Here is a 23,331-nt window from a genome sequence, read left to right as displayed (position 1 = left end):
TGTTGGCCGCCGGCCCAGCATGGCGGCCGCCGATTGGCCGCGGGCCGGCGGGCGGGGCCCGGCGCTGGTTGCCGGGGCGGCGGATGGCGGCGGCGGCTCCTCGATGGCGGCGGGGCTGAGCGCGGATCGTGCAGCGGCGGCCGGGACGCGGGGACTCCCCCTTCGGTGCGGGGGGGCCCAGTCCTCGGGGTAACCCGCTGATCCCTCCCCTCAGCCCGCGCCCTTTCCCGCCTGCCCCTCAGCCCTCGGAATGCCCGCTGCCCCCTTCCCTCGCCTCCGGCTCCTTTGTGCTCCCTCCCCGTCCCGCCCCCTTCGGGCGCCCCTCGCCCCGGCTGCGTCTCGCTTCGCCCCACCTCCAACCCCTCCCTCATCCCCTCCGCTCCTGCCTGCCGCTTGTCCCTCAGCAGCCCTGGGGGGAATTGTCCTCGTCCGTAAAGCCAGCTTGGCTCCGGCAGTTCACCTGCACCCATGGCAGCCCCCCCAGCCCCCTTGTTTCACACAGCCTGTGTGCCTTGCTGCGCCTCGGAAAGCAGCAGGCGGACCCCTTTGGGTGCCAGAGAGCTGGGGGAGGGTGGAGTGGGGAGGGGATGAATGGGGCCAGCCCCTGAGGGATGCGGGGACGGCAGATCCCAGCTGCGAGCGTCAGAGAGCGGAGCAGAGCCGCCCCTTCCCCTTCACACGCACAGGTCCCGTGTCCCCAGGAGAGGATGCACGGCAGAGCCCTGTCCTGTGCGCCGCAGCTCCTCATCGCGGGGAAGGGAAGCGCTCGGAGCTTGTCCGCCTTCCTCAGACTTCTCCTTAACCAAGTAGATGAGAAAAATCTATCCCGTTTCTGTTTCTCTTTTTGTTTTTCCAGAAAAAGGGGGAGAGAGAGAGAGGCTGATACTGAAGCCAACCAGCTGCGCTTCTGAGTGGGAAACTCCGGACTGATCTCATGGCTTGCTTTTTATTTCATTAATACTTCATTATCTCTGAAAATGAACCTTTTGTGAAGCTCTTCTTCTAACTCTCCTTATTCCTCTTTCACGAGGTGGCTGCTGCTGTGCAAGGGAAGGAATGGCATGAAGCAAATGACTCCAGTACAAAGCAATCTGCTTTGCCCAAGTGCCCAGTGGGCAGCACTGTCACTTTAATAATTCCAGGTCAAGGGATTGCTTTCCTCGTTTCAATCCTCTCTTTTAATACATGGGAGGATCAGAGGGACATTAAAGACCGTAAGGCTGGGTGGCTTGCAGATAATAAAAATGAAAGTGTCTGCCCAGTGACCTCTGTTGGGTAAGAGGGTGATATTTGAAGGCTCTTGTCTGGTGAGGAAAAAGGGATCTTTTCAGTCTACTTTGTAGTCTCCTAATACATAGCTAGCAAAATTAATTCAAGAAGTGAAAGAGCTTAAAGAGGCGCTTTGGATTGTTTTTGTCTTCCTCCTTATTTGGATTACTTGGGCGTTTTTGTCCTGCAAATAATATGTTTTTGAGCATGTACAGGTGGAGTATTGAGACAGCTGCCTAGAGATGGACTGTGCCTTAATTGTATTGCATAAAATCTTTTAATTTTCAAACTTTGCTGCCAGAAGAGGAGTTATAATAAGGTTTTATATTGCCAAGGAACGTTTGCTCTTATATTTTTATAGAGTCAAATATATTTTAAAGAAATTGAAAACATCTCTTTAAAAAGAATCAAAAAGCTTCTTTTTCCCCTCTTTTTTTTTTTTCTTAATTGTGGAGAGCATCGCAAGTCCAATCCAAGGGAACAGCAAGTATTCATAGAAATGAAGATTGAAGATGCATTTCCTTACTGAACTGTAAAAGTGTTCTGCAATAGATAGTCAGTTCCTGACCTTGCAGAGTGTTCCAGTAGTACTTCGTTAGTACCTGTAAATAAGTGCTTGCAACCAGATTCAGAAGTAGGAAGAAGAATGCCAGTCAAGAAGAAAGGTGGGCTATGAAGCTTCATGTCTCATATTGTGTCTTCATTGTGTTAGATTGCTGATTTCTAGTACTTAACCATTTCAAATTAAAAATGCTTTCATGGGGAATGGCAATCGTTTTTCTTTTGCATTGAAAATGGGAGAAAAATCTGTGCACTTACAATAATAATTTTTAAAAGTAACTTTATGCCGTGCTCTAAGATTTACGTCAAATTTAGCCTCAAATGTTTTTTTTGTAAAGATCAGTTGTCTAGGATTTTAAACAGGCACCAAGAGAAAAGCTTGATGTTTAACTTTGTCAGAAGCCTCTCTTACAAACACTAATAAATTTGAAAACCACAGTTTAATCTGTTATCTATTTGTGACATATTTGGCGGATAAACATCAGCTATCAGTAGCAGCAGAAAGAAATAACAAAGTTTCAAGGCTGATTTTAAAACCAAGTTATGAGAGCTGTGTTTTGAAGGTGATTTAAACGTGTTTTTTGTTTTTTTTTTTTAATGTGATTTTAATTAGCTTGAATTTCCATGCTTTAGTACAATATAAAACTACTGTCTTTAAGGCTGTAGTAGGGCAGCATTTAAGAAAAGACCAACATACATTTGGCCTCTTCTCACCTCCAGTTTGTGTTTGCAGTTTTTGAAAATGTGGCTTCCAGTGATCAAACCACAATTAGAAGTATATGAAGGCAAATTCTTACTCTGAAAATACTCAATAACTTTAGGTTATTTCTGGTTTCTTGCAAACTGGACACCGATTTGAAGTTTCTGAATATGCGAATAGAGTAAGGGTCATGGGAACCTTTTTCTATTCAGCTCATCTGTCCAGATGTGCCTGGGTCTAATATATCCCTGAATCTGATGACACAAAATGTGGGGGAGAGGGCAAGAAGTGAATGTTACAAACAGAAATGAGGATGTAATCAATGTGACTTTGGATTCTCTTCCGTATAGGAATAATCATTACTTATGAGTTAACACTTACTATATAAATAATGATAAAACACACAGATTGCTAAAATTATTTTCATGAAAAAAGCAATAAATGGGATTTTGTGATTGTGTTTTCAAAAATGACAGTGTAGAAATGAAATTTCAAACCTGAAATATTTTAATGAATGGCCTTGTCATTCATGGAATCACTTGGCATTATGTGTAGTAAAGGTGGAAACGTGTGTGGAGGAGTTCCATTCCTAATAATTCATCCTGCTGTGCTGTAAAAGTGTCACCCTGATGTACTGGGGAGGCTTCTGTATCCTACCTGTTTACAGAAGGAAAACTGAGGCTTTTCATTATTTAAGTTTTAATCCTGATTTAGGTGATTTACACTAAGGATGTTTCTGGGCCAGATGTTCAGCTGTAATTCAGTTTCCGAATACTCGCTGCAGGAATTTAGGGGTGAAATCTGACAGGCTCCTTTGTGCAGAAGTGAGATTGGCAATCACAACGGTCCCCTCTGGCCTTAAAAATCTCTGAATTTCCTGTTTGTTTCCAGGCACTTGGGCTCAGTCTTAGTGTACACCAAGGCTTGACTTCTTTGATGTTACAAGGATGTGTGTTTTGGCAGCATTAAAATATAAAGTCAAGAGACCCAAATGTTCCCCTTGAAGTACTTTAAATTGTCACATCAATCAGTGTACTGAAGTTGCCAGTGTGAATGTATTTGATTATTAAAAGGGTATTGTTAAGAATGTATTTAAGCATGTAAATTGCAGGATTAAAAATGTTGGAGAATCAGCAACTTCATTGTGATTTTGAGCGACTTAATTTGTCTAGTTCATGCAATAAACTTTAACTTTCTAAATGTAATTAAAAGCATGCTGGCAACTCAAAGCATTTTGCTGTTTTTAAAAAGCTTGCTATTTTTTCAAGTAATGCCTGTTAGTTCTATGAATACTAGGGAGATTGAGGGGTTTCTTCCATGTTTGGTTTTTGGATTTTTTTTTTCCCATTTATTTGCCTTATGATTTTGACAGCAGTTTGTGGCTAACTAGTTAGTATTTCTGATGATGACTTATTTTCCTTTTTTGGGAAAAATTTGGGAGTTCATGTCTACCATCCTGCCCATCGAGGGCATCTGTAGAAATCTCAGTGGGTTATTCTCTTGCAGGCTGTGCAGAAGTATTTCAGTATCAGCATTGAGGACAGGATTATCCCTCTCCTTGTCAGCACTTCTTTCTGCTTTGCTATTTTGGATTTGATTAAAATATTCTCCTAAAATCAGTATGGAGACAGAGAAATCTGTGAAGCAAGCTTTGAAACATACTGATATTTATCACTGGAAGTTGTTGCCAAGCACTGTTTTCTTTGACACTGGCTGGTTGTGGGTCTTTCTAAAGAACAGTTGAAGCATTTTGGGAACTTACCTTTGAAATAGCTCTCACTTCTAGTACCAGTCTTCACATTTCACATAGCTTTTCATGTAATTTACACTTCACCTTGCTGCTTGCTGTGATGCCTGCCATCTTGCTTTTCAAAGTCCAGGCCCGTATAATTAGGAAAAAAATAGTTTGCTTAATAATAAAAATAATATAACTTATAGGAAGCTTTAATTTATTATGGAAGCGGGGAAAAAAAAAGTCTTGGTTCTGGTGATGTGTCAGTCCCTGATTTCCATTGCCTGATGTGCTAGAGTGAAAATATTTTGGTTTTCTCACTTCTGTGTGGAGGGCAATGAGGCTTTACCTTCCCAGGAATGTTCACAGAGGTGACATGCTTGCTGGCAGTAGCAGCAAAAAGCAAGGCTGGAAAGGGACTATGGAGTATCCTGTAGTGTTGGATGTGCTCCCTATAGGTATGGGGTGAGATATTGGAGATATTGTATGGATTGGTGCACTGTTGCTGCACAATTAAACACAGGGCTCTTCTATTTGGCTTTTGCTCATCTCTAATTTTGAAGTACACTTAAAGTTTTAAATCAGACAAGACAGGCATCTGACTGTAGTTACAGAATGATTTGTTAGACAGTGCCATTTAGAGATGGAATGAGATGAACAATTTTGAGAAGTAAATAAATTCATTATTTTTGCCTAATTTTTACCTTTTGCAAACTAGGATGTTTCTGAGTAGAACTATGAATGGAAATATTATGGAAATTCTTGAGGAAGGCTTTGCTTCAAAGTAAAATTGTACTACTATACAGAAGAAGTGGAGTTAGGGTTTTGCATGGGTTTGGATGTCTGCTCTCCCTTCCTCCCTCCCTCCCTGAGTTACTTAGCTTGATTTCTGTTAACTGTAAGGGACTGTATTTAGATCTGTAATTGCACATATTTTGGATTCATCAACAGAATAGTTAATAGCAAAAATGTTACTGTAATTCATTCATGTCTTTCACAGTGATGGAAAGAACTAATTAAATCCATGCTCCTCTGTGATGAAGAACAGACTCCAGTTTTGGAGCCCTGCTTGTGATTCACACAGATGGCAGGAGCCCCCACATCTGGATGCCTGGCTGCTTCTAGACTAACCCTGTCATCCTCCTTGCACATCTAGCTGTGTCTAGGCAGTCAGAGATATGAGTGCTGGGTTTTGTGCTGCCCTCATGCCACTTTGCATCTCTCAAAGGGAGAGGGATTGTCCCTTCAGTCGGATGAAACCTGTGGGCTGCTGTTAAAACCATCTTGACTTGCCCCACCTTGTTGCCCGTTTATAAAGATGTGGTGATTCTGTAATGGAATAACTTTTTGCATAATTTCTTTTATATTAAAAATGCCTTCCAGGACATGTTTTATTAAGCGCATCAACGTCAAGAATTAAAATGTGTCAGTCTGAATCCATGTGGACAACTTCTGGGCCATTTACAAGAATCTGACAGATGTGCTCTGTGAAATGCTGGATTTCGTAGTGCTGACTTTGTGGCTGGTCTGTTGAAAGGAAGGGGTCTAAAAACAACTCAGCAGGAACTTTTAAAGCAAAGTTCATAAAGGACTGGACAAAGCTAGCTCCCATTCATGCCCTAGTTCACTTTCAAGGAGGAAGCTTCTTTTTAGCTAACAAAATTTAAATTTAGGATCATGACTTCTTGTGCTCAAAAATCTCGAATGTGGTTTCAGCAGCAAATCCAACATATTTTGGATATTTTCTTTCTTATTTACTTGTAACAGGTAATTAGTATTACAAGATTTTTGTCATTTCAGTTGCTGAATAAGAATTCTCAAATAAGTATATGGCTAAAAAGGTTACTTCCTTCACTCTAAGTTTTGTTCAACTACCTCTCAGTTTTTACAGTTATTTTCATTATGGGAGCAGTGCGAATTTTAGTTATGCTTGCAGACTGGAAAGCACAGTTTTAGATTTCCAAGAGTTAAACAAACAAGTGTCAGAAAATGACTATCTAAACCGTGCCAATTTTCACCACAAAGCTTTGATTTAAAGATGTCACTGCTTTTATGGCAGTGAGCTTTTTCCAGCCAGACATTGTTTCTGCTGTGAGAAACAGTGAAGTATTTTGCCTACCAAAGGACTAAAGGAGCAGGCATTATACAGAACAAGCCTTTGTTATATGCATGCACACTGCAAAGCTAAGTGGACTCTGGAGTGGGAATAGCGAAATTTATGCTCTTTTTCAGCCCTGCTGTTATTCTGGTACTTCTCAGATGTGTAATGTAGATCCATCCCATTTTATATGCCTCACCTAGGTAGGGTGCCCAGCTTTTTGTCCTGGAGTGTTGCTTTGGTCAGCAGAGAGAGATCCACCTCCAAGGGCATTTTAACACACCTAAGATCTCCATTGCCTTCTGGACAATTGTCATTTTCTCAGGGTATAAAACGCAGGCTAACCACACTATAACTCCCTTACCTCAGTTTGATGATGTCTCATTCTCTCATATAAATTTTAGTGGAATAACATCTCCTTATCTGAGATATTTATGAGAGCTGACACTCTGTGTTCTGTGAGAGCTATAAATTAACACTATTCATTATTTTAGGGGAGGGAAAAGTGTTATAAATTATTGTACTATTAGTCACTGGGCTTGGAAGCAACCACAGTGTTGGTACAAGCACAAGAGGCAGCTGTGCATCCTCTCCTCCATTCCTGTTAAGTGCGTATTGCACTCAGTAGAAGCAATGGTGTCTTGCATTATAAGCATAATCTTTTTCCTGCTCATCCTCTCTTCTTTCCTTCTGAATTTGTTCCAGATGGCCAAGCTAGATGTCAGAGGGTAACCATGGAGAAAAAGCCGAATTTGTAACTAGTGGCCAAAAGTGATAAAAGATGATTTTGCAGTCACTGCTTCAGCAAAATGAGAAAATCTGCCTTACTCAGATATGCTTATTTTGGTCAGGTCATAGCAGGTTCCTGCTTCTTGGAAGTATTTAAGGTCTGTTTCACTGTGGTATCTTCCTGTATTTACTGTGAATTAACACAGTGCTGAACAACAGCTTTATAAAAATAGAAATAAAGGTCATGTTTTTTCCTGCCATATTCGTCCCAGAAAGAGCCAGCAAGACTGCCCTGACATAAGGGGTGATGGCAGTAATAATCAACATACAAAATATGTGAAGAAAACATTTGCTCTTTATTGGATGCGGTCCCGAAGAGTTTTTGGTGGCAGAACTTTGCCAGAGCAAGTCAGTGCAATTGTCCCTAAGTCTGTCTTCACTTTTGGGCTGAAGAATTTAATGCTTCCTTCAAAATGTATTTATCAGGAATTGAATCATGTAGAGTTCCCTGGAAAGAGGGAATCTGGATAGTTTACAGTTTCACAAGCAGAAACCAGTCTTTTCTGATTTCAGATGCTCCTCTCCCCTGACTGTATGGGCATATCTCACATTATGCTGTAGTGGAATAATTCCAGGCTCCTTCTGGTTCAGATCTAGGTGTTGAGCACTGTGTTAACACTGCCTTGCAGATGAATGTCTGCTAAGCTGTGCCTTTAACCAAAAAAACCCCAACCAAACAACCCCAACCCAAGGTTTGCAAATCTACAGACCCAGTTGTTTAATATCCAAAGTGTACAATTTATTCTATGTTGTTGCCTGAAGGTGCATGTTGGGTTTTTTTATTGACTCAGAGATTCTAGTATAATACAAACGCTTTTAAATTAAAAATTCCAACGTGGATGTTAGAAGATGTAAGACCATAATGCCTATTTTGCTAATCAATAAAGGTAATTTGATCTCATTCCATTTTTTTTTCTGCATTACTGGAAAACATTTGTGTTACTGAATTGTTTTCTTTCATGTAATATAATGATTCTTTTGTATGAGTTTGGAAGTTATTTATTCCTGAACAGGCATCTTTTTCTTAGGTTTCTGTCTCACTCCAGTTTTCACATTTATGTTAATTTTGATACTGAATGTTCTTCTAAAGAAAAAAAATAGCTGCTGTACTAAGTGTACAACTCCTGGTTTTTACTCTTGCAACTATACATCAAGTTCCACTAGTTTTGTGTCTTGCATTCAATTAGATTGTAAGCTCTTCAAAGCAGGGCACTCTGATAATTTTGCATTGTTAAGATGTCAATTTACATTTATTCAGCTGTATAAATAAGAAGTTTTTATTTGGCGCGATGTCATTTTGAGGGTTTGTGGCTTCATTTTTCATTCTGTCTTCATATTTGCATTGTTGATTTAACATTAACATTTGTACACCTAGATTTTAACATTGTGACACTTGAAAGGCAGAAACAAGAAGGTCAGGTGAAGCTACTTGTAATTGCAGGGTGTCTGCTTCTGGAAGGAGTCTCAAGGTCCCAGGATCTCCTCATTCTGTTGTCTGAAATTATAAACAGGTCGCCTGTGTAGCCAGGTCACCAAACTGGAGCAAGGATTGTTAATGAACAGGTCCTCCCAGGTTGCCTTCAACATATCTGGGAAAACAAAACTCATTGGAAAAAAGGAATAGCCTTGGTGTAATAAGCAGCTGATATCATCCGTTTCTAAAGTCTTTTTGTGGTCCCCTGAGGAGAAGTGATGTTGTGGGAAGAATTTGGGTCCCAGAGTGAGCCCCTGAAAAGCACTGGGCTCTTCCTTATGGTGAAGTGTGATACATAAGATTAACAGCTTATATGTGAAATACTGAGTATTTTTTCAATATTTAATTGTAGGGATGAGTAGAGAAGACATGTCAGTGGGATTACAGGGGTCAGATAATCATCTGGGGGCTCTGAAGCAGGAATGTAGCTTGGTTTTCAGGATGCTTTCTGATAAACAGAAATGCTGGAGTAAAGTTTGTGAATTTATGCTGAGCCCCTTCCTGATCTTTATATAATTATCTTATTCCTTGTGTTAGTACAGTTAGTCAAGTTTAAAAAAACGTCCAAAAAATGTGTGAAGGCAGCATTTTACCAGAACAGATGTGTGGTTGTATGTTGTAAAAGCAAGTTTGATGATACATGGACAATAAGGTTACATTGAACTAATCAACACAGATATATGAAATTTTTCTTCGTTTTCTTTATAGTAAGTTATACAAAAAGTCTGATTCTTAACAAATAGGCAAAAAAAGAGAACCCACCGCATCCCTGTTTGGTTGTGTGTTGTGTTTCATAAAGCTGACAGTTTTTCTGTCCAGCTCCATCTACCAGTCAGTGTTCCTGTATCATTACTGGGTGTCCAGCCTGAGCTTATAGGTTGTGTGTTAAGATAAATTTAATTCCAGAAAAGAGAATAAGAGGCTTTGAGAAAGTCAAAAGTATACAAAAGTTGTGGAGGCTGGAACTGTGAAAAGGGACACTGAGCAGGGAAGGGACATGACAAACCAAACAAGTGTAGAAGATGCTGTAAAGGGAATAATGGTGATTTGCTTTACACTTTGACATCTGGGTGACAAGGAGTTGTCCTGATTTATAACAAAAAAAGATTGGTTTTATGTAGTAGGAAAAAAACACTAGGACCTTCAAGCACCGAAGTCAGATGGGGAGGGATCTTGTGGATGTTGTAGGAGGTTACCAGTGCAATTAAACACCATCTGGGTGTGAGCCTGGGCCCTTCTGCACAGCAGGGAGGAAAGCTGAAGACCTCATAGGGTTCCTCCAGCTCTCTGTGTCTGTCTGTTCTGTTTCTCAGAGTTCAGCTGACACATCATAACACAACTCCTGCCCTTCAAAGCAATCTGACTTGCAGAACATTAAGCCCTGTGTGTTGTATCTGCTCAAATCAATATTCTGGAACAGGAGACTGGTGAGCAACTTCTGCGGCTCCGTGGCAGCTGTGTGGGGCACAGAGACCTGCAATAGCACAACTGCATGGTAACACTGTTCAGTGCAAACCCACCTGTCCTCCTTACTTCAGATTTCCTTGAATTTGGATATCTGGTTTCCCCTTCATATACCAGGACATGTAATATTGCCTTGTTCTGAGAAATTGGTACTTGCAGTTCTTACAGTCTCTCTGGCCCATTTCTTGTCTGCTGGCAGCATCATGGTCTAGAATAACACTGCTTCACAATGGAACTGTTCCTAAATTGGTGTTCTGCAGGAAAGCAGTTGTGCAGAGAATTCACCAAGGCTACAGTTAGTTCAGGGATGTTAGAGTTTTTACAGTTAATGGAGAGCAAGGGCAATTCAGAATGCAACCTCAACTTGAAATATCATTCCTTGAAAGACTCTCCACTTGTCCAAGATTAATCTCCACATGCCATGTGTTGGCCTCCTCTGTGTGCCAACCTGGTTGCTGAAAGCTGAAATCCTAGAAACAAGCCTGCCTGGTATTCCCTTCAATGATTACCCCCCTCCTTTTTCTGTCCCCTTGTTTTCCCTAGCAGGACAGAAGATGGGTTTGTGTGCCATCCGTATCCTGAGGAGCTGTTATTTTTAACCCTTTTGCTTGTTTGTTGTGAGTGCTCTCCACACTGGGTGGTTGTCACATACGTCATGCCTTATGCTTCTTCCTCAAGGTTGTATAACCCATATGCTGCATTTTCTGGATAGTTGTTTAAAGTCCTCTTAAAGAGATGAAGGGCCCAAGATGATGGGAGTTGTGTGGTTTTTAACACATATTCCCTGTCTGCTTTTCCTCTGTGCAGTCTGCTAGATTAATATGTGTCTCATATTAATGTTTATATGTAAATATTTTATGATTATCATTTGTCTAGTAGTTCTCAAGTCCTTTGAACCATGGGAGCTTACAGCTTGTGTTTTTCTCAACATCTTAGTGTACTGTTTCTTGAAATTCTTTCTAAAATTTAACTGCCTTTCTGCTCTTTTCCTCTGTGGGTACTGAGTATTGTGTATTAGCAGAATTTATTCCTTTGTGTTTGCTGTTCTGTGTGCAGATCAGGGAAGATAAATGAGATTACTGATAGGTTTGACTTGGATCAGTCCCAAGGCAGGTTGCCTGGAAAGTATTTACTGCATTCCCTCCTGCTGATCTGTAGCAACTCATTTTAATATTTTGAGAATTCCAGACCAGAGAATCAAATCAAGACATCTTTAAATAATGGAGGCAGGGAACAATGTTTGTTCCTCTGTCTCTTTTGGTCATCTAAATGAGGGCGTGAACTCTCCAAAATGAAAGTAGTTTTTGAGATCCTTTTTCTTCTAAAGTTATCAAAGATCACTTCCTTGCTCCCTTTTGGGGTGCTCAATTTTTCACTTCTATTTTGGCTCTTGTGGTTTTTCTCCACCATTCTTCATGCCTTTTCCTGCTTCAATGCCCTACATTTTCCCAATTCTGGTTCTCAAAGATCTGTAAAGTGTCTCCTGAAATGTGTTGGCATTTTCTTCTTTTAAAATTCACCTCTAGAACAGACTTGGCAAGTCAGAAGATAATTGAAATCCCTTTTAGGAAAAAAAAAAACAACATTAAAAAATGAAAAAAAAAATAGAAATTGAAATAAAACCACCCCTTCATCTTATCAATTCAGTTAGGGTTAGATCTCAACTAATGTTAAATGCCTCTCACCAATGAAACCTTATTTTTCATTGAAGTTGACATTTTTCCACCCTATTGCACCCCAAAAATATTTTCATTCACAAAGTCTGATGCCAGTGGGAGGAAAAAAACATAAATGCATTTCTAAACTTAGCAAGAGGCTGTGGTAGACTTGGTTCCCTGAGAGGCAGTGGCTGCCTGATTCTCCCTTGTGCTGGTGCAGGGTGCTGTTAACCAGCTGAGTCTAATTTCTTCCACGTGCAAGGCAGAACTTGCTGAGTTTGGAATTGGATTGGAATTTTGGAATTTTCATTTCTTTCTCTCCATCTTCCAAGCTACCTTGCTTCATAGCAGGAGATGCATGGCAGGATCCTACTCCCAAGGAAAGCAGCAGCAGCTCTCAGCAGACTGGGGGTGTTCAAAGCACAACAATTTGACTGCAAAATCAGTAACTGGTCCTGGCCAGTAGAGTTCAGCCTGTATGATTTTACTGTGACCAGAAGGAGCTCTAATGGCTTGAAAATAGCCATAAATTTGTATATAGGGCCTTAACAGCATCTGCTTGAGTTATGTGGTGTTTCCATTATCTGCTCCTTTGGTTTGAGCCATCATCCTTCAACAAACCCTGGACTGAAAATGGAGCTGCTTGGAGACTGGTTTTGAATCACTTTTACTTTCTCATATAGTTTGAATTAATTTTGTTAGTCAAACCTGTTCCTAATTAGTTATTGAAGTTTATGGATAAAACCTAAATTATCCAGGTGTAGTATATTTAGTTCATCTGAAGGATAAATGGTGTGTATAAACACCTGGGAGATATTTAAGAAACTTGTTTCTGGGGTCTGTCTTGTGGTGCGGTGTGTGACCTGCTATGTGCAGGCAGGGCTGTGTCATCCTCAGTCCTATATGATGGCACAAAAACGTTTTAATCAACTCAACTGTCCACACCAGCAGAGCTGCAGATGCTTCAGCTCTACCAGGATTTTGCTGTAAATGCTGCAGTGAGTATGGTGTCTCCTTGCCTGCAGGGAGTTTCAAAGTGATTCTAAAAACATGCTTGCAAAACATGAGAACATAGCATCAGCAGAGGAAGGGAGTCATTCTGCTTCAAGGTACTGGTTAGTATTGCAAGTGGAATCCAGGTCTCAGATATGGACCCTGAGAAGTAGATGGAATGAATTTTGGCATCGTTTTAGCAAAGTAGATGATAAAATTTTTGCAGTATTTTTTAAGTGTGCATAATTATAAAATTTAGTCTTTCATATGTGTGGCTTACATTTTAAGAGCAATGCTTTAGGAAAACAATTTATTGGTGAGAATTTAATATCTCCTGATATATAGTGCACCTTCCTCTGTATGTTCTTGGACATATAGCTTCATTTCTTTTTGACAGTATCCCCAGAAAACTTTTTGTCTGTAAGATATACTGAAGTTATGCTTCGTTAAAATATAACTTGGGTTTTTATTGAACTTTAAAAATCAACTTTACAGAAAAATCTATACAGTGGGGGTACTATAATGTGTGGTGTATTGTGTAATGATCCCATCTAGTATAATAACCCTGAGAAAAGGGTTTGCATCTTCTTTGATTCTTACATAGATGAATACATTAAGCAGAGACTCATTCTGTAGAAGAAAAATTGAGTAATTCCTTATGTGATAAGAACTTTAGATTGATAGAGGAAGGGAAGTTTTGTGAGAGAGTCCAGTAAACAAAGTTACTTGTAGTTTTATGTCCATATTACATATCTCTGATTTGCTGTATTGTAGCAATTACCCATTCCCTGATCAGTAACAAACCACAAACATCCCTGAACTGCTTAAAAATTGTGAAGTGATAAAGCAATAAAATTTACACAATTGTGAGTTAGTTTGGGTTAACTGATAACTACTTGGAAAAGATCCTGTAGGACTGAAAAAGCTGGGTTTTTTTTTCCTTACAATTGTATTAAGATGGTTTGAGTATGATTTATTTAAACAAAACAATAATGCATTTACTGACTGTAAGAACATAAGCGTGTTTTTGTAGGACTCTATTTTCTGAATGGTTCTTATCAAAGTCCTCTTCCAAAGCCAATAGGATCAATTCAGAAATAGTGTCATAAAATACAAAGAAGCAGTAAAAAAAAAAAAAAATTAGATCTATGTCCAGCAGGCCTCATGGGGCATAGCTGATGCTGACTTTTCAGTGCTCTTTTGTTCACAGACAAAGGACCTACTCAGGATCCACATAGAGTCCCACCTCTTGGGATATTAAATTGTGTGTTCAGTGGATTTGTTGTCTTGCTTGGATTTGGCTTTGGTATCAGTACTGGAGACTAGTGATCCCATAGGACAAATGTTTTTTGGTTGCATTTCTGATATACTCTGTGAGGTACAGGCTGCTATGAATTAACTGTGTGGTTTATTGAATACCATAATATTACAGTGATCCAGCCCCTCGGGAAAGCCACCAATCTCTCATTCTTCTTGATGAAAAGAATGTGTGGGAATTCAGAAACTTCCACTTAATTGGGTGGCAGGGAATATGGTTCTTATTTGAGTATTGTGCTGCAGTCCATTCTTCCAACCAGATAGTACTTAAGCTTTGTAGCTGCAAAAGGAAAAAAATACTGGATGTCCTCATCGATGTTGGGTATGGCTGGGAGTTAACAATGGTTATTATTTTGGGGAGAGCACTCAGCATTTTTCAGCTGAGCCATTTTATTACATTATTTCCTATTGCTTTGTGTTGTGCAGAGGTAGGAATGTGCTGTGCTGGTGTTGAAGAGGATTTTGCCCCAGCATGCTAAATACTGTCAAATCTATATGAAAGTTTAGTTCTGAGTAATTTACAAACAGGAGAGTTCATCAAAAAGGGGGAAAAGTTCTTTTTTTATAAGCCTAACCTGGTAAGAAATTGACTGGAGATTCAAGTAGTCTCCATAATTCTCTTGGCTTTTCAGGAGTACTCCAGCAGTAGTGTTTGCACAGCCCCCCTCCCTGACATGCTGAAGTAATCCTTGGTCAAGATATTCCTGGGTATCCTGATTGAATCACCCAGCACATTGCAGGTTATTTGGAAAGCTAGATACACTGCTGCCAAGTGAGACTGTGCAGGAAAAGGATGCAACTCCATGCTGGAGCTTAGGGATGGAGTAAAACTTAAAGTATCCTATTAAAGCTAGAGAGGAAAATTAGGCAGGAAGATCATCACTTGATCTGGGATTTAGATTTAGCACTAGAGCTGTACTCTGTTGCTAGTTGTTTAGTTTGTAGAGTTTAGGACTCTTCTGGGGTCAACAAAAAGTAGCAACAAAAAAAAAGTAGCAACTTAAGTAGTCTTTGCATCTTCATGAATTGAAAAATAATACTTCAACTGAAAATAAAAACTGCTCATATCCTTAAGGGATACTACTTTTTGTAGCATTGTACTTTTAAAAATACAAGCGGTACACTTTAGGAAAGGAATGATTAATAAAGGAGGGAATGTCAGTATGCTTCACCAAGTCACTAAGAAACAGAGTGTGATATCCCTGGTGTGAAAGAGGCATTCACATCCCTTTTTCCTGGTTTGTCAGTCTACTCTTAAAACACATCCTCAGTACTGGATACTTTGCAGTGGTTTTCCACCACTCTGCGGCTTCACTTTACTAGAAGTAACCATGGATTCATCACATATGCATGTCTGTACTTGGGAGAAGGTGAATTACTGATTCCAACCCATGCTTTTCCAACCCATGGACTAATTATTTTATTGAGGGTGGCCAGAAGGTTCAGTGTATCAATGAATGTGCAAGTGTCTCAGGTGGGTCAGGCACGGTCATCATGAGGTCTGTAAAAGATGTAATTGGGGTTTTAAAAGCAAAAGAAGCTGAGCTTACATGCAGAAGTAGCTCTTTGTACCCAACCATAGCCCACTTGGATCCAGGGCTTTGTTTCAAGCCTGTGCTTTTGGTTTGGATGACTTGATGGAAGCCCAGCTGAAGTATTGTGATGTGGCCTTAAAAGAGCTGATCTCTCTCTCTCTTTGCGTGGGTTGTAAGTGGTCCTAAGTGCAATTGCCTAATCCTTACCTGCCCCAAGGACAGCCATCATAGAAAGGAGTTCCTCTTGGAGACCCCTCAAGGGGGGATCAAAGCAGAGAATTGTGAGCTCCTCCATTATAATGGCTAGACTGCTATAAAGCGTTCCCTAATCTTCCTATGTGATATGTACATAGGTTGGACTCAATGATCTTGGAGGTCTTTTCCAACCTTAATGATTCTATATATGTATATACATGTCTGTACACATATGAAAATGTTTAAATAATATTCCTTTTTATTCATTATGTTTTTTATTTATCTGATAAAATGCTTGTGACCAGGTAGAATTTCTGTGAGGAGAAAGAAAAAACATTGCCTCCTTGTAGACTTTATTGATTTATTAAATTTTTCCCCTTTTTAAATTTGAGAATTTGATCAGGTTACAGAATCCAAGTCATGTATCTGCCCCAGTGTGAACTCATCTGGTTGTCACTTCCCAAGGCCTATAATGCAGGGAGTCTTCAAGACCATGAACAGAGACAGTCAATCTTTATACAGTTAAAAAGGAGCTTTATTTTAGTTATTTAGTAAAAAAAGAATTATAGAAGTGATCTTTATTGCCTTTCCAAGCATTTTACATTACTTTGCGTTTACTCTAACCAGAGGAATCTGACCCTCTCCAAGTAATGAGACTTTCATTGAACTCTAATGGGAGAAGTTTAGATTGAGGCACTTGCTTGTAATTATTAATTGGGAGGAGAGAGGGGATTTAAGTGTTTGGGAATCTTACTGAAAATAAGGTGGCAATACAATTACAAAAGCATGTGCCGATATCTCGGTGTCATACATATGCTCATGTACGTTTCTGGAATCTAACTGTGATGGGGGAGAAGGACAGATGAGGTCGGATTCTCAATGTTCCTCTGTTTTCTTCTCTGTAAGATGGTGATGTTTGGATTTCGTGCAATTTTGCATGCTATTCGTGCTCTTGGCAAGTGACTGCACAAAGATAATAGCAGCAGGAGAAACAAAGCTCTCGTCCTCTGGGCTCTTACAGAAAGGCTGGATTGCTCTCTTTGAGCCAGCACATGGATGAAAGTCTGCTATCAAAGCCTCATTTACCAAAGAGGTAGATAGCGATTTTATGTATTGAGGGAATAGAAAAAACCAGCCTCACTCTTGGACACCTGCCTTTCAGATACACATTTGTCAGTCAGAGAAGTGAGTGCTGCAGATGCAAAGCAAACACTTTCATGTCTTCTCTGAGTATGTTTTAAGGCCAGTTTTCCTGCATGGGTTTCTATAATGGTTATTGTCTATAATTTTGTGGCTTCTGCAAGTTGTAATTTGGTCCTGGCCCTATAGTTTCCAGATGGCTTTGGGTAAATGGAAGTTGAGCACTAGTTATAGATGCTATTCCAAAGATCATTTTCCCATATGCATATGTTTGTGATATACAGCTAGTGACAGCAAGCAGTAACATCACCATCCCTGGAGGTGTTCCAAAGGCATGGGAATGTGGCACTTGGGGACGTGGTTTGCTGGGGAACATGGTGGTGCTGATTTAACAGTTGGACTCAATGATCTTGTAGATCTTTTCCAGCAATAATACTGTTACAATTCTATAAGCACTTCCTGTAAATGCTGCTTATCTGTGTGAACAGTGTCTCTCAAAATGTGTAGTTAACATTTGAACACTTAGATACTTTTCAGAGCCAATAAAGACATTGTGCTGGTTTTGTTTTTTCTTTATTTAGATACTGACCGAGCTTTAGTACTGCTGGAAGAATATTGCAAAAAACTACGGAAGCCAGAAGAGCAACAGCTGAAAAAAGCCATCAGAAAGGTGATGGGCATCTTTAAGAGCAGCTTGTTTCAGGCACTTCTAGGTAGGTACTAATGTTTAATACTAGGTGCAATCTCTTGGAGGCCAGAGCTAGGTCAGACCTAGTAACTCTTTTATTTGTGTTGATGCTGAAAAGCATGTAGAGATGATCCTTACAGGTTCTCTGAGCAGAAACTCATTGTACTGATATTTTAAAGTATTTTCTTACTTGCAGAGAAGGAAAGTAACAGAAACCTAAAACAAGTTAAAGTATTGAATAATTACACCTAAACCTTGCTGTTTTGTTTTATTTAATGGAAGATACAGAATCAGAGTAAGATATAACTGTTTATGCAAAGCTGAAGATGAAGCCATCTTCACAGGTAAATGGCCAAAGTTTAATTGATTTCACTGGCACCAAGTAGCATTGAAAATGTTTGTGTCTTTTAAATTATGCTTTTGTGAAAAGTGTCAGCAGGGAAACTCAAAACTGAGTTAAGACAATTGTTCCAGGACACGGTTTGGCAGAATGTTCCCATTCATGTGATGTCACAGTGTTCAAATAGATGTGCTGGTGTATCACTCAGACTTTCTTCCACTTACTTGAAGATCCCCATTTCATCTTGTAAATGATGTTAAAATCAAGTGCTTGTTGTTTTGGAGCTTTGTATAAAGCAACCTCCATAAGTTATTATATATAATGTTATCAAGGTCCTATATGTTTGCCTTGGCATTCCTTTGTTCCTTGTGCTGTGCCTGAGCTGCCAGTGATGGGAAGTGGTGACTGCAACTGTGCATCTCCCTTGCTCTACCTCCCTCTGCCCCCTTGCTCACATTGCATGGCCCTTCCTTCCCACACAGATACATTTTGTGAGGCGCTCATCCCAAGGGTGCATTTCCTACCACAAATTATGTCTGTGGAAGCACACATGCCTTCAACTTATGGCTGTTTGAAGCCAGAGTATCAACTGTGTTTCTTGCAAAGCTACAGTCAGGACCAGTTATGGAAAAATTTTGATTGTGTCATAAAAGTGGAAGCACATCAATAATGCATTATTACTGTGAAGACAATGGAGGCCTGGGACTAGTTTCAGGAATTCCTGTAGCATTTGTAGAAAGTGTGTATTAACAGTCTGTAACATTTCCTGCAAATAGAATTTATTCGTGTTAGTGCTATTTTACTTGTAACTTTTCTTAGCTTCTTTCAGGTTATTAGCTTTATTTTATAAACTCTACATAATTTTAATTGCTCTGTATGCCTTAAAAAAAGGAAAGGGATTAATAATTGAATTTACCAAATAGTTGTAAATAGATTTGAAAATAAGGAGAGAAAAAAAAATTGTACTTTTCCATATTGTTTTTATGAAGGTGACTATGGATATAGAAATGTGTACTGAAGAAATACACTAGTCATAGAAGTGACATTAGCTGTACATTTACTCCTGCACTATTTGAAATAATTAGAATACTTCAGAGTATTGTAACAACATGTGTGCTTTGTGTGTGGCTACACTACAATATCTGTTGATGTATTACACGTTAGAAATGAAAAAGTGATTATAGCTACAGTAAGGTTGAATCCAAAGAACAACTTACATCCTTTGATTGCTGCAATAACAGATTGAGAAGCATGGTGTTACAGAAGTTAGCATTTTAATTTGTGGGCCTTTAGATGTCTTTCCTTTCTTCTGAAACACTTCCTTTTATAGAAGAAATTTGGGAATTGTGAGACATGTTCAAAGTTTCTCATTATTACATTTGGTTTGTTGCTCCTCTCCATGAGAGGAGACATCCCACACACTTTAAGTGTGGCAGATGATGTTATTGCACAATCAATGAGATTCTTGCATAATTAGTATTTAAAAAGACCCTCACTTCCATAACATCTGGTTTAGCTTCATGGCATAGATTCTCTATTCACCTATAAATTAAACCACCACACAAAGGAATAACCAAGGCAGAGCTTCTGGTCTCTTCTTAAGTACTGTACTGCTAATCTTCCTATGTCTTTTATATTTACAGAATGTCTAATGGTCTTGAAAGTGTCCATTTTTCTGTGCCTGATCTTAATGAGACTTAATTTCCAGACTGTGAAAGTTCATTGCTTTCCAAAGCTCTCTCTCAATATATATATATAGCTGTCAAATATTGGTTTTATCCAGAATGATTGACCTTTTAGAATATTTAGGCTGTAACTACTAATGAAAAATGTGATCTTTGTACAGAACCATTAATCTGGATGCAGAGATGCACGTTCTTACCAGGAATAAAGTTAACATAGAATTATGTGCCAAATTCAGTTCTTGTAGGTCCCACGGCTTCAGTGGACTTTGGTTCCTCTACAAATAAATTTATCCATTGTAGCCATCTCTGCCCTTTTACCTTTCAGTTCTCGTTAACTTCCAAAAGGCTTTAAAAATCTGTTGGATGTCTTAAACTGAGTACAACAAGAACAGATAAAGAAAAATAATAATATTAGTCAGTTTTCAAATCTCATGTTGTCTAGTTCCTTTTTATTCTCAAATTTGTGCTTGTGTGATTATGCTGATTTGATTCAGCCATCTTTGAACTTGGCTTCTCAATGTGTCTGACTATTTTTATCTTCAATTTGTTTCATAAAAATTAAATGTGGACTACTGAACAGTGGGGTAACATGAGAAAAAGGAAGATTCAGTATTTTTCTTGCATATATTCTACACATGCAAGAAGCCACCACAATCATGTAAGGAAAAGTTCTGCAAGTGATTTACAGAAGGGTTATTGAAGGATTGTCTTTTTATATTTTAATTAGGATTTAAAAGCATTCCCTTCTCCCTTTGGGCTGTTCTTGTTCCTGGACCTCTTGCTAGAGTGGCTGTGCTCAGTGACAGCTGAGTTAGTTGCTAAGAGGCACACTTTGAATGTGACATGTGGAACTGCAGTCTCTGGAGTCCCACTTACACTCCAGTGGCCCAAACACAATGCTTTGAAAATCCAGCCCTAAGAGGAGGGAGGAGGAGCAACTCTTCAGAAGGAGCATGCTTCAAGGGGAAGAACATGAATTTAGATATTGACGTTACTCTGAAGTTAATTCTAGATTTCATTCTCCAGGAGGATTTTACCCACTCTTCTATGGGCAGTGAGGAGTTATGCTGTTGTTGGGACCTTGTAAGGATTTTTCTTTTTGTAGGTTCATCTTTAGCTAGCTGGTAGTAAAATCACAAGGTTCTCTTAAATTGTAGCACATGTGCTGATGTGAACATTTTTAAAAGGAAGAGGAAGTAAAACCTCCAAAAATCCAAATGTCTCATTTGTTGGGATTGTCTCAAAATGGGGCATCTTGGAGATATCTTGCTGAGATAAAAAAGAGAAATTATGAAAGAGAGTAATAATAGTCATCTGGATGTGTCAGAGCAGCCAAAAATTTCTCATTGTAGTTCTGTTCTTTAGGAAACTTAATAAATTTTAATAATGCAGTACATAGTTTAGTACAATTTATTTGGCTAAACCTCTGCTACATATTTGTCTATCCTTCATTTCATTAAGAAAAGTGCATGATTCCAGAGCTTAGAGGGTGGTTCTGTGGAATGAGAATGGATAAAAGAGGTTTATGTCAGGGTTGTTTGGGTTTTTTTTGTAGATACATCTCCATAAAACATCATTTTGTTTCTAGTAGGAATTAAAGTGCCACAAATAACTGTAATCATCTTATGCAGTATTAGGTAAAAACTAATCTCCATAGGTTTTTCTGAAATTCAGATAAACCCAATCTGCACTCAGTGACGTATTTCCTGTGAACTTTGAAACCACGTCTCATGTTTTTTCTCATGCTTGTGTAACTTTGCCTGAATTTTAAAATGCCATATTTCTAATTAAAATATGCATCACCTTTTGTTTTAAATGTTATTGTACCATTTTTTCAAAATAGAGCAGATATTCTGAAACTGCTCATCTTAAAAATTGCTGTAGCAAGCATTACTGTTGCAGAATTTACTCATCCTCTGTGTCACAGCCGGCACTTGGAGACTTAGGATACAGTGTTACATTTCCAGTAGGCTGGCTTTTTACTCTGCTCCTCATCCAGCTCACTTTTAAATAAACCTTGTTATAACAATCCTTTTTAAGAGTGATCATGTCTTAAACCAAGTCAAAAAGGAACTCAGATGATTTTTCTGCGATCTCATATTGCTCTTCTGTTAAAAGATTGTGTAAATGGAAGTGGAAGTATAATTCAATAGTATTACAGTAGTCTCCAAAATTCCAGGGATCTAGTTAAATCTTGCATTCTTCCATGTTACTGGAAGGTGCCTAGGACAGATTGAATATGTAAAGAGGACATTTCAGAGATCCAAAGCAAGTTTCCCTTTAGTTTAATTATTTTAGGATATATGTATCTACTAAAAATAGTGTATTCCTTGAGAAATGCAAGTATTTATTATAGCTAGCATGAAGCAAGCTAAGAGCTTGATTTCCTATGAATTTGTCTTGCTTTGATTGACCTCAGTGTCTACAAAGTTGTGACCTGGGATTGACATTTCTTTTGCACTTAGGGCCATGGTTAAATTTCTGGATAGTTTAGATATGAAAAAAACTGGAGAGGAACCTATCATAGGGGTAATGATGGAATGTTGGAACATGTCACTGTCATAAAAAGAAAACTAAGAATAAAAAATGAGGAAGATTTAGATAGCCATAGCCAGGTATGTCGACTAAGAATAATGATGAAAAATGGCCCCACATTGCATAGGCTTTAATGCTGAGAAGAATAATGATACTGTTGGCCATATCGTGGGGAGAAGAAAATATAGGAGATTAGTGGTAAGGCAAGGACAAGGAATTTGTTTAGGCATGTTGTGTTTAAGGAGAAAGTTTTTAATGAAATCTGAGAAGAGAGGGAAGGAGATGGGTCGGGACTGGGGAATATAGATGTATGAAAAGCAGGGCACAAGATAAGAATAGCAGACCTGCATCACAATCCTGGGCTGGAGATGGGGCCTGTACCAAGTAGTGTGAACAAGAGTTTGAGAGGCCAGAAAATGCAAAAAATAGAGTGCTGGTCGTACATGGTAGTGCTGAGATTTGCACAAAAGGCATAGGAATAAGCTATTAAATAATGAAGGTTATTACTGTCTGCTCCTGTGATCTGTCTTTAAGAAGCACTGCTATCATATTTTCAGGCTTTTCTTCACAACCACCAAGACCTCTTTTGTACTTTTTTTCTTTGAGCAGACATTTAACATTCATAGCACCACAGAAAACAAGGCAATGTCTAATTCCACAGGGTTCCTGATAAAGCTGCTATGAAATGCAAGTGGAGAATTTGTTTGACAGTCACCTTTCTGAGGTGAGGCGATGGTGACTGTCACCACTACCCATCTTTCTCAGTCCCTAGGAGGAAGCATGTATCAATACTCGGTGCTGTGTAAGTGTTTTAAGGACCAGAAGGACATGAAATGAATTTCACAGCTGTGCTGGGAAACTTTTCAACAGGAAAGCACAACTGGATGTTGCCTATTCATACTTGCCAGGCTTGCTCTCAGTAGATGGTTTTTATCCCACTCATGTGTTCTGCGTGCTCAACTACTTGCAGTGCTCCTGGATGTAAGGTTGCTTGTCTCCTATGTCATTTCTCTCTAGACTTACTCTCAGTGAGCTGGTTTCTGATCATGTCAGGCTGTTTCACCCACAGTAACAGCACTGGATTCCTCAGGTGTTAACCCAGTGTAGCCAAGCCTGTGTCCAGCCCAGGGACATAAGGCAATCCTCTTGCTGAGGGCC

The 23,331-nt window shown here is 39.3% G+C and overlaps 1 protein-coding gene across 3 annotated transcripts in view; it reads left to right on the top strand.

Annotated features, from left to right (window-relative positions):
- The first annotated feature begins 83 nt into the window (after positions 1-83).
- The window catches only part of DLG2 (discs large MAGUK scaffold protein 2), a 983,427-nt gene continuing 960,179 nt past the window's right edge, over positions 84-23,331 (top strand). For all 3 annotated transcript variants that reach the window (XM_058044765.1, XM_058044759.1, XM_058044856.1), the window contains exons 1-3: positions 84-189; positions 857-1,934; positions 17,507-17,638. In XM_058044765.1, the coding sequence (XP_057900748.1) occupies positions 1,916-1,934; positions 17,507-17,638 (151 nt within the window). In that variant the 5' untranslated portion in view covers positions 84-189; positions 857-1,915. The remainder of the gene's footprint in view (positions 190-856; positions 1,935-17,506; positions 17,639-23,331) is intronic.

Source organism: Melospiza georgiana, chromosome 2 (assembly GCF_028018845.1).
Source record: "Melospiza georgiana isolate bMelGeo1 chromosome 2, bMelGeo1.pri, whole genome shotgun sequence".
Classification (NCBI taxonomy): domain Eukaryota; kingdom Metazoa; phylum Chordata; class Aves; order Passeriformes; family Passerellidae; genus Melospiza; species Melospiza georgiana.
This window is presented reverse-complemented; position numbering and strand designations above follow the sequence as displayed.